General features: G+C 46.3%; 1 protein-coding gene across 1 annotated transcript in view; it reads right to left on the reverse strand.

Moving 5' to 3' along the window:
• Positions 1-1,725: 1,725 nt before the first annotated feature.
• The window catches only part of RHPN2 (rhophilin Rho GTPase binding protein 2), a 58,664-nt gene continuing 46,775 nt past the window's right edge, over positions 1,726-13,614 (reverse strand). Inside the window, exons 11-15 of the mRNA XM_027619729.2 lie at positions 12,555-12,749; positions 10,059-10,135; positions 8,801-8,947; positions 8,360-8,515; positions 1,726-3,082 (exon numbers count right to left, since the gene is read on the reverse strand). Coding sequence (XP_027475530.1) covers positions 2,822-3,082; positions 8,360-8,515; positions 8,801-8,947; positions 10,059-10,135; positions 12,555-12,749 — 836 coding nt within the window. The 3' untranslated portion in view covers positions 1,726-2,821. The remainder of the gene's footprint in view (positions 3,083-8,359; positions 8,516-8,800; positions 8,948-10,058; positions 10,136-12,554; positions 12,750-13,614) is intronic.

Below are 13,614 nucleotides of genomic sequence, written 5' to 3' on the forward strand. Positions count from 1 at the left end.
AGTCAGTTGAGTGTCCAATTCTTGGTTTCAGCTCAGATCATGATCTCACAGTTTTGAGATCAAGCCCCGCATTGGGCTCTATGTTCGGCATGGAGTCTGCTTGGGATTCTCCCTCTCAAAATAAATAAATAGGGGTGCCTGGGTGGCACAGTCGTTAATCGTCTGCCTTCAGCTCAGGTCATGATCAGGGTCCTGGGATCCAGCCCCGCATCAGGCTCCCTGCTCCGCGGGAAGCCTGCTTCTCCCTCTCCCGTGCCCCCTGCTTGTGTTCCCTCTCTGTGTCTCTGTCAAATAAATAAAATCTTTAAAAATAAAATCTAAAAACAAAAACGAAATCTTAAACAGAGAGAGGGCCCATGGGGATATTCCTAAGAGAGTTGAATAAGGGACTCAAATTCAGCAAAAAGCCGGCCCGGGCATATTGCCCTGTGTCTATCATGGAAAGGTCTAATCAAATTTCAGGAGGTAGATGTGACCCTCTAAAGGAAACCTACAATGAAGCGCTGTGCTATGTACCATAAACCCCTTGTTCCTGGTGGCAGAGCCAGTGTTCTTCCAATGTGGTCTTAATATTACTGTTTTGAGGGTGTTGCCAGTGTAAATAAACAATTGTACTGCCTTTTTTCTTCCTTCCTTTCTCCCTCCCTTCCTGGTAGCTGCACAGTTTGTTCATAGTCACTGAGCATGTCTTCTGAACACAGCCTGGAGTTTGGAGTTCCCTTTTAAAGGTAGAAAGCCAGTGTGTATGAAGGAGGAAAAGAATGTGTTTGCCAATGTACAGGCCAACAGTGGGAAGATATATAGGAAAATGGCAGGGCAGATGCACCCAGAGAGGACAGCCCCGCATGGGGATGAAAAGGTACAGTCAGCCACTCAAAAAAGAAATACACTTAGCCACTCTGGAAAACAGTATGGAGGTTCCTCAAAAAGTTGAAAACTAGAGCTACCCTGTGACCCAGCAATTGCACTACTGGGTATTTACCCCAAAGATACAAATGTAGTAATCCAAAGGGGCACCTGAACCCCAGTGTTTATAGCAGCAATATCCATAATAGTCAAACTATGGAAAGAGGTCCATCGACAGATGAATGGATAAAGATGTGGTATATATATACACAATGGAATACTACTCAGCCATCAAAAAAAAAATGAAATCTTGCCATTTGTAATAATATGGATGGAACTAGAGGGTATTATGCTACGCGAAATAAGTCAGACAAAAACAAATACCATTTACTTCACTCGTGGAATTTAAGAAACAAAACAGGATCATGGGGAAGAGAGGAAAAAATAAAATCAGAGAGGGAGACAAACCATAAGAATTTGTCTTAATCATAGGAAACAAACAGGGTTGCTGGAAAGGAGGGGGCGGGGGGGTAGGGGGATGGGGTAACTAGGTGACAGACATTAAGGAGGGCACATGATGTAATGAGCACTGGGTATCCTATAAGACTGATGAGTCACTGACCTGTACCTCTGAAACTAATAATACATTATATGTTAATTAACTGAATTTAAATTAAAAAAAAATAAATGCTCTTGAAGATGCCATATGTTTTCAAAGATACAAAGATAATTTGAAACCTCTGTAAGTCCTGTTTTGTGAAATGGTAGTCATTATAAAAGACCAAACCATAAGAACATTTTGTGCTTTAGGGTAGAAACAATTTGAAAGAGGAGTGAAATAAGCAGAAAAAAAGTAAAACAAACAAACAAACCATTAACTCAGGCAAATGAATATGTTTATTTAAATATTTATACAAAAATGTCCCTAACAGCAGTGGATACACTTTCCCAAATGTGGTTGCTTCCCTTTTGATATTGCACACTAGAAAATATTTACGTTCTTGTTAATTCTCAAAGATAGATTACAATGCTATTTTTTTTAACTATATAACTTGTACTATGTCAACTGTGAATCTTACAAGAATCACAGCATCATCCACCTTATGGCAAGAGAAATTGACAGGTAAGAATGTCATTTTAAAAAGTCAAATAGAGCTTTAAACTAGAATCATTTACATCTTTACCTTATAAAATGTTTCTAACCCATCTTAAAGACTCTTAAAATACATAACTGTATATTTTCTACTTTAAACAAAAATGTTTTGAGTATCAAACAGCATATTGTCTACCTTGTAGATAGCATCCCCATCTAACACTGCCACTGTGTTAGCAACTTGTAAATGACATCAGACTAGAAGCAACACTGCTCCTAAATTGTGTGGGTTTTTTGTTTTGTTTTTATCTTATTAGTTATGACAGCTTTGTCACTAGACTTTTATCTGGAAATAGCATTCATATTATGTAGAAATAATTGTAAAATCTTACCATTTTAGATTCATGAATTACCCTTAGGAAGCAGTTCTTTGGAACATTCCTTAATAATACTAACTTAGTAATATAACTAAATCGGTATAGTTCCTTGACCTGCCTTAATTTGGGGTCATCTGAATTCCGAGTTAAGGAATGATCTATTACCCAAGGCTAGAAATGATTACAAGTAGGACCAAGAGAGGTAACCCTATTTAATTCATAGTAACTACAAATCGTCACTGCAGCCGTTAAAAATAGCCGTATTTTCAACACCGTTCTATTTACAACACTTTATATAATAAATAACTTGCAGCAATATGGTGACACTCCCCAAATTTCTTGAGGTTTCTTGTTACTTTCACTCATGAAGTCCTACCAATTGTGAGTTTACCCAGTGACAAAATGGGATTTGTGAATATTTAGAAATTTTCCATTGTGGCACAAATAGGAAGGCCTGGTCAGCACCGGAGACATGTGGAGCCTGGACGTTTTTTGTTTCCTCACATTAGTACAAAGAACTGTCGGAGTTGAGAAGGCTGAAGGGAGAGGGAAGCTTCTTCTTGACTTGAGGCCTTGCAACCCCAACTGACGGGAGGCACAAGGTGCTGGCCGACTTCTGTCTGTTCTTGTTGGTGCCCCAACTCAAAAAAGAAAGCTTCTTCGAGATTTTCTTGGCTTTATCAGTTTTATCATCATCATCTATGGCTAAACAGATCATGGAGTAGGTTTTCTGCATTCCCACAGAGTATGTTGCACACTTATTATGCTGCACATGGGAAAGACGAAAAACGGTGTTAGAAGTCCTCAAGATAGCTGATAAGTGATTGCAAAGTCTGGGCTCACATTTTGCACTTACAGCATCCTTTTCAAAAGTAAGTTGATATAATTCTGGAACTCAAGTGAATTAACGCTTACCTAGAATTCAGTTCTTAAAAACAAGGACAATTTTTAAGGAATAGACTCAGTAGTAGTAATTTAGGCTAGTAGTAGGACTCGCTTTTTAAGGTTCTTATTCTATTTGTAAAAATAATACTCATGCTCAATAATATGAAAATACATATACTGAAGAGTAGGGCGTCCCTCGCCCTGAAGAGTAGGAAGTCCCTTGACTTCCAAGCCTTTCCCTTGAAGTAAACATGATTTCTATTCCGCTTTTATTTTTTTACTTTAAAAAAAAAATTATTTGAGAGCGAGAGAGAGCATGAGCATGGGGAGAGGGACCAGCAGACTCCCCGCTGAGCACAGACCCTGATGCAGGACTTGATCCCAGGACCCTGGTATTGTGATGGGACCGTGACTGAGCCACCCAGGTGCCCTCTGTTACGCTTTCAGAGATGCTGTTCCTATCCAGGTATTGACGTGTGCATAGGTATACGTCACTGTTTGTCTTTCCCGAAAAGGAAGATGCTCCACACTGGTCTGCCTCTTGCTTTCTTCACTTAATGAACGTACCTTGGATTTCAGTCCATGCCAGTAGGTACAGATCAACTTCATTCTCTTTACAGACAATACGGAATCCGTGGTGAGGATACTAGTAACTTTTTCCCCCTATCTTTTTAAACTGAGGAAATATACATGACCTAAAATTGGCCCTTTTAACCACTGTCAAGGGTACAGTTCAGTGGCATTAAGTACATTCAACTGTTGTACAGCCATCACCACCGTCCACCTCCAGAACTTTCTCATTTTCCCCAGCTGAAACTCTTTGCCCAGTGAGCACTACTATTAACTTTTAAAGGATTGTGTAGGGTTCAAATAGGAAACCTGCAGATACTTGTTTTCTGGAATCTTCCATGTGGGTTACCCCCTGCTTCCAAGGTTTGCCTAACACTGGAGTTGCTTTGTTCACCAAATGTTTACTGAACCAATCTACTATGTTCCAGGCACCAAAACCGGGCCTTTACATATACGTACTATATATCTAAAGTGGTGGGGGACGATAGTCATAATAGAAATCAAGGAATTTGAGAGTTGGGACAATAAAGAAGGGGTATTCACTCTAAACTGTCCCTCTCGAGTCTGGCTCCTTTGGATGAAGATATCCCTTTTCTATAAAACTGCCATTTACTCCCACCATACTCTACAAGACATGCATGCGCACTCCCATTAAAAACAATGATAAATTGTCCTGGATGTAGATTTCATGCCTGCAAACACTTTTCAACCTTAACCTGCTTAAAGTCCATTATAAATCTTTATGACCATTCTCTTATAAATACCCTCGATCCTCTCCCATACTTCAACCAGTGAATGCCAAGTCTAGTTAAACTCCACCCTCTGCCTCCTCCCAGGCCTGTGCCCAAAGGGCTGCACGTTACTGGGGGATATTTACCAAGCTGACTGGTTTCCCTTAAAACGCTAACGCTGACCTCAAACCTCTACTGGGCACCTCATTACCTGGCACTCCTAACGTTACCCTAGTAAATTCATTCCTTCTCTCCTAGATGTCTCCTTGAAGCCCCACACATGTCCTCCTGATAGTACTGTGCTATACTTAATAGCATCTGTCCCTAAAGACAAGTCCTTCTGTGTGCCTGGACCTCACTCCCTCCTCCTGGTATGTCCTCCATCCTGCACGCCTGCCTCCCTGACCTTTACTGTGTTATCGATACCCACACATACCCACACGACTACCACCACCACCCTTGAAAAGCTTCCCTTTTCCCTATGTCCTCCCAGCTCACGCCATGTCTGCTCCCTTCCTGCCACTCCCTTTATTCTTGTCCTCAAGCACCATGTTCCCCACTACCCATTCTCCAAATAATCCAGGCACCCCTCTGACTCACAGCAATAGGGAGCCCGGTTTGAGAGCCGGATACTCATTCCACTTTGTACAAATGAGGACACAATCCTAGGGAGGGTATTAACTTGCTGAAGGCGACACAGCTGGTTTCCAGCAGGCAGGGCCCAATTCCAGGCCTGGGGTCTCTCCACTACATCAGCGATATTCCAAACGTGCCCCATGGAGGAGTGCTGGGGTCCCCCCCACAATCCAAAGACTGTGGTAGCAGATCATCTGTTCAGCTAGGTCCCTGGGCTTTATTCTCATTATCTGGTTTTGTTTGGAGCAAAGGCCCAGCAGTTAAAAACAGTGCTCGGTTGCCACTGTCTCAGCCCTCACTGGGCGACAAGAATAACCCTATCGTGGTTATTATTACACCTCTTGTGAAAGACACGTATCCCATGCTAGGTACCACCTCGCCATCTTCCTGCAGCTCAGAACCAATCCCCGACGCCCATGGTCACCACAGGCGATAAAGCCAGGATTCCTTTTCACGCAATCTGCGTCTAGAAAGTCTTGCTTTCTACCCCTACCTCAGCTCCTTCACGGGTCTGGCTCCAAGTTACTGCAGAACGGAAAGATAAGCCTTTCTCCTTGCACAACCTTGCAAAGCCACACCTTGTGCTGGGCAACACACACACACACACACACACACACACACACACACACACACACACACACCCCACCCCCCACCACGCTTCAGCCCGCTGGTCCTGAGCCCAGCTCTTTTACTTATCCTGCTTTTGGACAAACTTCTTTTGTTTTTGGTTGGGACCCTGATCCCTTGCCCAGCAATTCTATAGATTCTGCCCCTAAAAATTCCATTTCTCAATGATCCCTTCCCCCAAGATGCTCTGTGAGTCCGACTTCATCATCTTTAATTTTTAAATGGAGATATAATTCACATACCTTAAAATTCACCATGTTAATACCACTCCAGAGTTTTGAGTCTATTCGGAGTTGTGCAAGCACCACCACCACCTAATTTCAGAACAATTCTTTCCCCTCCAAAAGGAAACCCTAAACCCATCAGCAGTTAGCCCCCAATTCCCTGACCCCCCAAGGCCCTGGCAACCTCTACTCTACATTGTGCTTCTATGGATTAGCCTGTTCTGAACATTTCTTATCAAAGGACTCACACGATCCATTCACTCTCTAGCCCTCTCTAATCAGAGTTGTTTCCATCTCTCCATGAAAAGTGTCCTTCTGTCCTGCTGTCAAATATAATAAACACAACTCCACCTCTTAACTGTACTTTACACAACCAACTGTTTTCTCTTGGCAGGATTTTCTTCTCTCGATTCCAGAAGCTTCTTTTATCCTCTCTCTCTAAATGCCGCTCCGCAACTTCCTTTGTGCCTACTTCTCTTCTAACTGACCTCCAGTTGCTTGCGGTGTCTCCAGGTTGAGTCCTTGACCCTCAGCCCCTCGTGGGTAATTCCATTTACTCTCTTCACAGTTTTAAATATCTCTGTGTTGGTGATTCTCTGATGTTTATTTCTAGCTCTGACTTCTCCCTTGAACTGAAGATGTGGACATCCGGCTGCCTACTTCACATTACACTTGGGCGTCTAACATCATGTGAAACATTCACGGTACAACTCTGTTTCCTCTCTCCTCTCCCTCCCTTGCCCTCTTCCCCGTCATTACAAAAAATGGTGCCTTCGTTCAAGCCCAAACCCGAGGAGTCATTTTTCTCTCCAGGATGTTTTTTACACAAATCATCTACAAACCTCTGTCAGCTCTACCTCCAAAACTATCTCGGGCGCATGCACCTCTCTCTCCCTCCGCCGTCACCCGCCCTAACGTCAGCTGCTAAGCTCGCTGGCCCGGACACCTGCTCTAGCCAGCTCCTGCTACTGCCGCCCAGCCAGCCTCCAGGCAACAAGACGTAAGACGTCCTTCTGAAATAAACATCATTCCCCTTCTCGAGAGGCTCAATGGCTTCCAAACTCCCACCACTGCCTACGAGGCCCTGCCTCCCTCCCACCTCACTTCCTGTCACTCCCTCCCTGTCACCAGGTTCCAGCTGGAAGGCTTTCTTTCAGATCCTCCCGCAGGAGAATCTTCTTCCTGCTACAGGGACTCTCTGCACCTATTGGTCCCCCTGGCCAGAAGGCTCCTCTTGCGCCTCCTCAAATGGCGGGTTCGTCCCTGTCACTTGTGTCTCAGTACAAGCCCTCTCTAGAGGAGCCTCTCCTGCCTCCAGACGTTCTTTGCTTTTTTGTTTTTTTTTTAAGATTTTATTTATGTATTTGACAGAGAGAGGCAGACACTTAATGACTGAGCCACCCAGACGCCCCCCACCTCCGGACGTTCTGTCACGTTACACGTCGTATTTTCTGTACTGCACTTATCAGAATCACAACCATGTATTTGCGTATTTACTGCCCACTCTATGGGGGCAGGGACCACATCCGACTAGTTGAACCATAGCTCCACCACCGAGGGAGGGCCTGACACACACAGGATGCTCAGTCACTATCTGTTGAATGAATACATGAGTACTGTAATGGAGGAAAGTGTCTAAGGTACCATTCTGTACCATTTCAGTATTTTTTTTTTTTTTACCATGAGTACATATTACTTTTGTAATCAAAAAAGAACTTAATCAGGCAGTGCCTGGGTGGCTCAGTTGGTTGAGCATCTGACTCTTGGTTTCGGCTCAGGTCGTGATCTCAGGGTTGTGAGATCAAGCCCCGTGTCCAGCTCCACGCTCGGCAGGGAGTCTGCTTGGGATTCTCTCCCTCTCCTGCTACTGGTCCCTCTCTCTTTGCCACTCGCTCACTCTCTTGCACTCTCTCTCTCTCTAAAATAAATCTTTAGGGATGCCCGGGTGGCTCAGTCAGTTAAGCATCTGCCTTCAGCTCAGGTCATGATCCCAGAGTCCTGGGATCAAGTTCCGCATCAGGCTCCCTGCTCAGCAGGGAGCCTGCTTCTCCTTCTCCCACTCCCCCTGCTCGTGCTTGCTCTTTCTTTCTCTCTCACTCTCTCAAATAAATAAAGTCTTTAAAAATAAATAAAATCTTTAAAAAACAATCAAAAATATATCAAGTGGTTCTTTCATCTACAGCATTTTTTTTACAGTTTTCGAATGATCGCTGGCCCCAGGTGAGCACATCCCAGCAAGGATGAGCTCAGGAGTCCAGTCGTCAGGTCACCAATGCAGGCATGAGGTGCAGGGCCTGGCACACCCCTGGGGCTGGGCTCACGCCGCCCTCACTCTACACCTCTGTTTTCTGCCGGCCTGTCAGCACTCACCATGGATGAGGTGAAGTCCAGCAGGCTCACGATCTTCATCTCCACGCCATCCCTGCCACAGGCCTTCAGCAGCCTCATGACCTCGCTCACTGTCAGCCACTTGCAATCCACGTCTTGAATGGAAACAATATAATCCCCTTCCTTGGCCCCTGCCAGCTACAAACGTAGGATTTACAGGAAGGTCAGTGTTCTGTTCATTCCATTCCCTGGATCAGTTCCCAAGTACATGAACAAAATCAACAGCACGCGTGAATCCTTTGCTCTTTGGGCAGGTAGCACCCGCAAGAGGCCTTTCAGTCAGACCTTTTACACAAAGGAATCCTAAATTCATTCCTACACCCAGGCAGATTTGTTTGGGTAGCTTTCTTTGTATGTGACGGGTCTGACTGCTTACAAGGCACTGGTGAGTTTTGCTCCTGATCTAGAGAAGCACACGCTTACCGCAGCAGAGCACTGAGGATCCAGGAAGTGAACTTGAACGGGGGAGTTTCCTCTCAAGGTGAACCCCAAGTCTCCTTCTTCTGCAGTGAAGTGAATGCTTCGAGGAGGCGTCCATCTCTTGTTAGCCGAAAACACCGACAGGGGGCCCTTTGGAACAGAGCATCATTACGTGTAGGATCTGAAGGCTGAATCAGGCACTTGAAAGCTACAGGAAATGTCACCTTGTCATCCTTGCAGATCTCACTCGGCCTTGTTCAGAGACCAATGACACCACCAGGGACAATATGTGCTACAGCAGTCATACAAGAACTGCCATTTTCTCTAAAATAGCCAATATATTTTAAAGAAAATGTTTTTTTTTTTTTTTTTAGATTTTTATTTATTTGACAGAAAGAGAGAGAGAGCACAAGCAGAGGGAGTGGGAGAGGGAGAAGCAGATTCCCCACTGAGCAGGGAGCCTGACACGGGGCTCGATCCCAGGACCGTGGGATCATAACCTGAGCTGAAGGCAGACGCTTAACCGACTGGAGCCACCCAGGTGCCCCAAGAAAATATTCTTTAAAAAATCATCTTAGGGGTGCCTGAGTGGCTCAGTTGGTTGAGCATTCAACTCTTAATTTGGGCTCAGGTCATGATCTCAGGGTCCTGGGCTCGAGCCCTGCATCAGGCTGTGCACTCGGCACGAGTCTGCTTCTCCCTCTCCCTCTGCTCCTTCCCCTGCTCCCATGCACGCACTCTCTCTCTCTCAAATAAATAAAATCTTGGGGCACCTGGGTGGCTCAGTCGGTTAAGCGTCTGCCTTCAGCTCAGGTCATGATCCCGCTATCCTGGGATGGAGTCCTGCATCGGGCTCCCTGCTCAGCAGGAAGCCTGCTTCTCCCTTTCCCTCTGTGGCTCCCTCTGCTTGTGCTCTCTCACTCTCTCAAATAAATAAATAAAATCTAAATAAATAAATAAATAAATAAATAAATAAATAAATAAATAAATAAAATCTTTCTTAAAAACCATCTTAATATAAAGTCTCTAATTTAAAAAGTCTAATAATATTATTGGGGTGCCGGGTGACTCAGTCAGTTAAGCGTCTGACTCTTCATCTCTCGGCTCAGGTCTTGATCTCAAAGTCATGTGTTGGGCTCCACAATGGGCATGGAGCCTACTTAAAAAAAAAATCTAAAATGATCTAAAAATAGCCTTTTACATACTTGCAACTTATATGAGCTGTCCCCTTGAGTCACTATGAAATAAGCATTCAACATACCAGCTTCTGGAAGAAGTCTGTCACTGTCACCTTGGAGAACTGTGGCAATATAATTTCAACCTCTTGCTCAGTTTTAGCTGGAAAAGAATATTAAAAGGAAAAGCGTAAATGTTTCTGTAACTGAAAGTGATCCTTGAAAACTTAGGTCTGTCTTCTTTCCGAAGGGAAGAGAAGCAGACCTTTCTCCTGGTCTCTTGGCCTTCCTCTTGGTCTACACAAGTAGTACAGAAGATGGACTGCTGGTCAACCCCCTGGCCCAGTGTCACCTGTACCTTCCATCTGAGTACCTACCATGAGCCATACCTTGCTCTGGGGCTGGGACAGAGTAGTGACAATCAGACACATCCCCTGCCTTCAAGAAGCATACATATATTCTAGCAGACTTCCTTTGGCACTCATGAAACCCGACTAAGAAGTCATCTACATTTCAAGTGTGGCTATTACAGGAGGAAGTACTGTGTCTCTCAGCACAAAGTCCTGCGGGAGAGGAGCTTCCTCTTTTCATCATTCACGTGTGAGATGAGGATTTTAGTGGGGTGTCAGTTTGCCAAGTTGTGTCCACTGAGAGCTTAAATCTCCACCATCCTATTCGTGGGAGGCTCAAGCCAACCCTTACCACGAGGCTAGTCAGCTCCTAACATAGGATCCCAGAAGAGGCTAAGTATACAGGAAGAACAGTATAAAAAGAAAATCTGAGGAAGAAGCCTGATCCTGCCAAGGTAGAACACAGCCCTCTACTTGCAGGATGGCCCTGTGGCTTCTACAAACTGCCGGACACAGTGTTGGGCTCAAACAGGGTGCCCATCCATTCCCAGAGGGGCACCATCAGCCCTGGACAGCCTCGCCAGGAGCCCCGTTCCCCTCCTCCCTCCATGGAAATCGTATCTCTACTTCCTGGCCACAGAGCACACTGTGTGGACAAAGGGGCCAAGGAGGTGCCAGTGTCCATGAAGGAGAATCATGGAGTGCCATTCCTGCCTCCACCTACCAGCCTGGTCACCTGGGGCAAAGAGTCTTGATTTCCCTAAAGCCTGCACTGGCTCATCTCTAAGATGAGGGCAATCCTAGTCCCTCCCTACAGAGTTGGAGGGACAGTTGAATGAGATTCTATCTGTCGTGCTTACTATTGTGCCTGGAAGACCTCAAATGCTCAGTAGATATCCGCCAGCATCACCACAGACAAGCCCAAGGTTCCAGCTTGAGCAGGGCTCTGTTTCTAACAACTGGCCCCTGGAAATTGAGGTGAAACCTCAAGAGACAGGAGAGAGACGTGTAGGAAGTGGGGTGGAAGGAGGTTCCCTTGATTGGGCCACCCCTTCCCCTAACTCCTTAAAAGATCCTAGTCATTCCTTAACTATAAAGTCACCTCTCAGGCCCCCCAACTCCTGCCTCCTGCGGCAGAACCGACAGCCCCCTCCCCAAGGGCAGCAACAACTGTCCCATTCACCTCCATCTTCCTGAACCCCGGATGGTAATTAACATCTTGGAAATGCCTAGGAAGTGCTGGTGGTGCATGATCTCACTGATATGTGGACTCTAAAACAGTCAGGCTCATAGAAGCAGACAGCAGAATGATGGGGTGACAGTGGGGGTGGGGAATGAGGCAATGTTGGTCGAAGGTACAAAGGTTCAGTTGTGCAAGATGAGCACGTTCTAGAGATCTAACACAGCATGGTGACCACAGTTAACAATACTATATCGCCTACTTGAAATCACCAAGAGGATAGATCTTGAGTGTTCTCACCACACACACGCACACATGATAAACTAGGTTTTGAAGGATTTTCACTGCCAAAGTAAAAATTTTCCCCGCACCCCCTGGCTCCACTCTTTCAGCGGAAAATTTACTTCTCATTTCATAATAATAATAATAAAAAAAAATGTTTGTCCTAAAACAAGAAAGAGGGAAAATGTTGGTGCTGAAGGAAGGAGAGAACAGGAATGAGCAAGCATAGGGGAGGGAAGAAGGAAGCATTTGGCTTTAAAACCTTGGAGCTGGAGGTAAAAGGCCGATACAGCTTCAGAATGCATTCCCAGAGGCATAGGGAATCCGGGGGTGGACCAGAGCGGAAGCATCTAGGCAAAGGTAGTTTCTGAGGTCTCCTGACTAGAAGTGATGGCTAGAACCCCAGGAAGGTTATGAAACTTTAAGGAAACCATCCAGAGGAGACAAACCAGCGAGAGCAGACCCCCGAGAATGCCAGGAGGGGGTGGGTGGGATTGGGCGAGAACAGTCAGCCAAGGGGGTGCTGAGGGAGGTGGGGACAGAAACAAGGCGGCAGGGGACACCGAGGGGGGCATGTTGAGGGACAGAGGGGGGGTCACATGCTACCACAAGGTCACTGAGGACAAAGACCATAAAGACGCGCCTGCACTGAGGGAGCAGAGAGAGAACTCAGGGTCTGCCCAAGCCTTCCCAGAGGAGCGGATCAAGGCTGTGCCCCCAGAGAAACGGGGGCGCCCTCTGCACCCGCCACAGGCTCCCAGGTCACTCACAGATAATGTCGGGAGCCTCGATCAAGTTCAGCAGGTCGTCGTCCTCCCGGTGCTGAGCGTCCTTGAGCTGGGAGCGCCGGTGCGCCGCGGACAGCACGTCCTGCAGCACCTCAATGTTGCGGAGCTTCTTACATAGGCTGGCCTCCCTCACGGACTCTTCGTGATGCACCACAGCTCGGCGCACATGCGACTTGCCTGCCCCCAGAAAGCCGACCCCACATGACACGGTGCCCCCACCAACTGCCATGTGAGTACCTCGGGGAGAGCCCAGGTGCCCCAGGACCAGCCCCGAAGGGTGGACCTTCTCTTTTCCGAACGATCTGCTTGGACAGCCTAAGTCCCTCTTAAATCCATGTGCGATATGATCACTCGAGTCTATACAACATTCATTCGGCAAATATTTACCAAGTGTTCTGGGCACTAGAGGTGAAGGAACAAACAAAAACTAGCCTCTGTCGTCATGGAGTTTATGTGCTGGTGGTTGAAGACAGATCATTAACAAGCAAAGAAATCAGCAGTGGATCATGGGGTGATAAGATTAGGGAGAGACATAAAGCCGGGCAGGTAGCAGGTCTAGCAAAAGAAGACTGGGAACAGAAAGTTGTTCTTCCATGACGGGTGATCCAGGAAGGCCTTCCTGAAGGTAACTTTTGAGTAGAGCCCTGAAGGAGGCAAGGGGGAAGCTACAAGGATATCTGACAGAAGGGCTCTCCTGAAAGATGGAACAGCAAGTGGAAAGGCCCTGGGCAGGAGTATGCCTGTGTGTCCCAGGGTTACAAGGAGCTTGGGACTGTGGCCGGAGGGAGTGAGGGCTGGAGCGAAAGGCAGGGAATGAGGCCAGAGAGGAGCAGGGGGCAGACATGTCTCCAGCCTTCTGCCTCGACTCCGGGTGGTATGGGAGCCCATTAGGGTGTGAGGACTGATGTGATGTGACCCATGTGAACTGAGAACAAAGGAATGAAGAAAGAAAGAGGAAAGCCAGGGGGACCAGTTATGAGCTGCGTGACCTCTCTGGGCCTCTGTTTCCTTAACTGTGAAATGGGGATCATATTATGCCTAT

This window comes from Zalophus californianus, chromosome 17 (assembly GCF_009762305.2).
Source record: "Zalophus californianus isolate mZalCal1 chromosome 17, mZalCal1.pri.v2, whole genome shotgun sequence".
NCBI lineage: Eukaryota > Metazoa > Chordata > Mammalia > Carnivora > Otariidae > Zalophus > Zalophus californianus.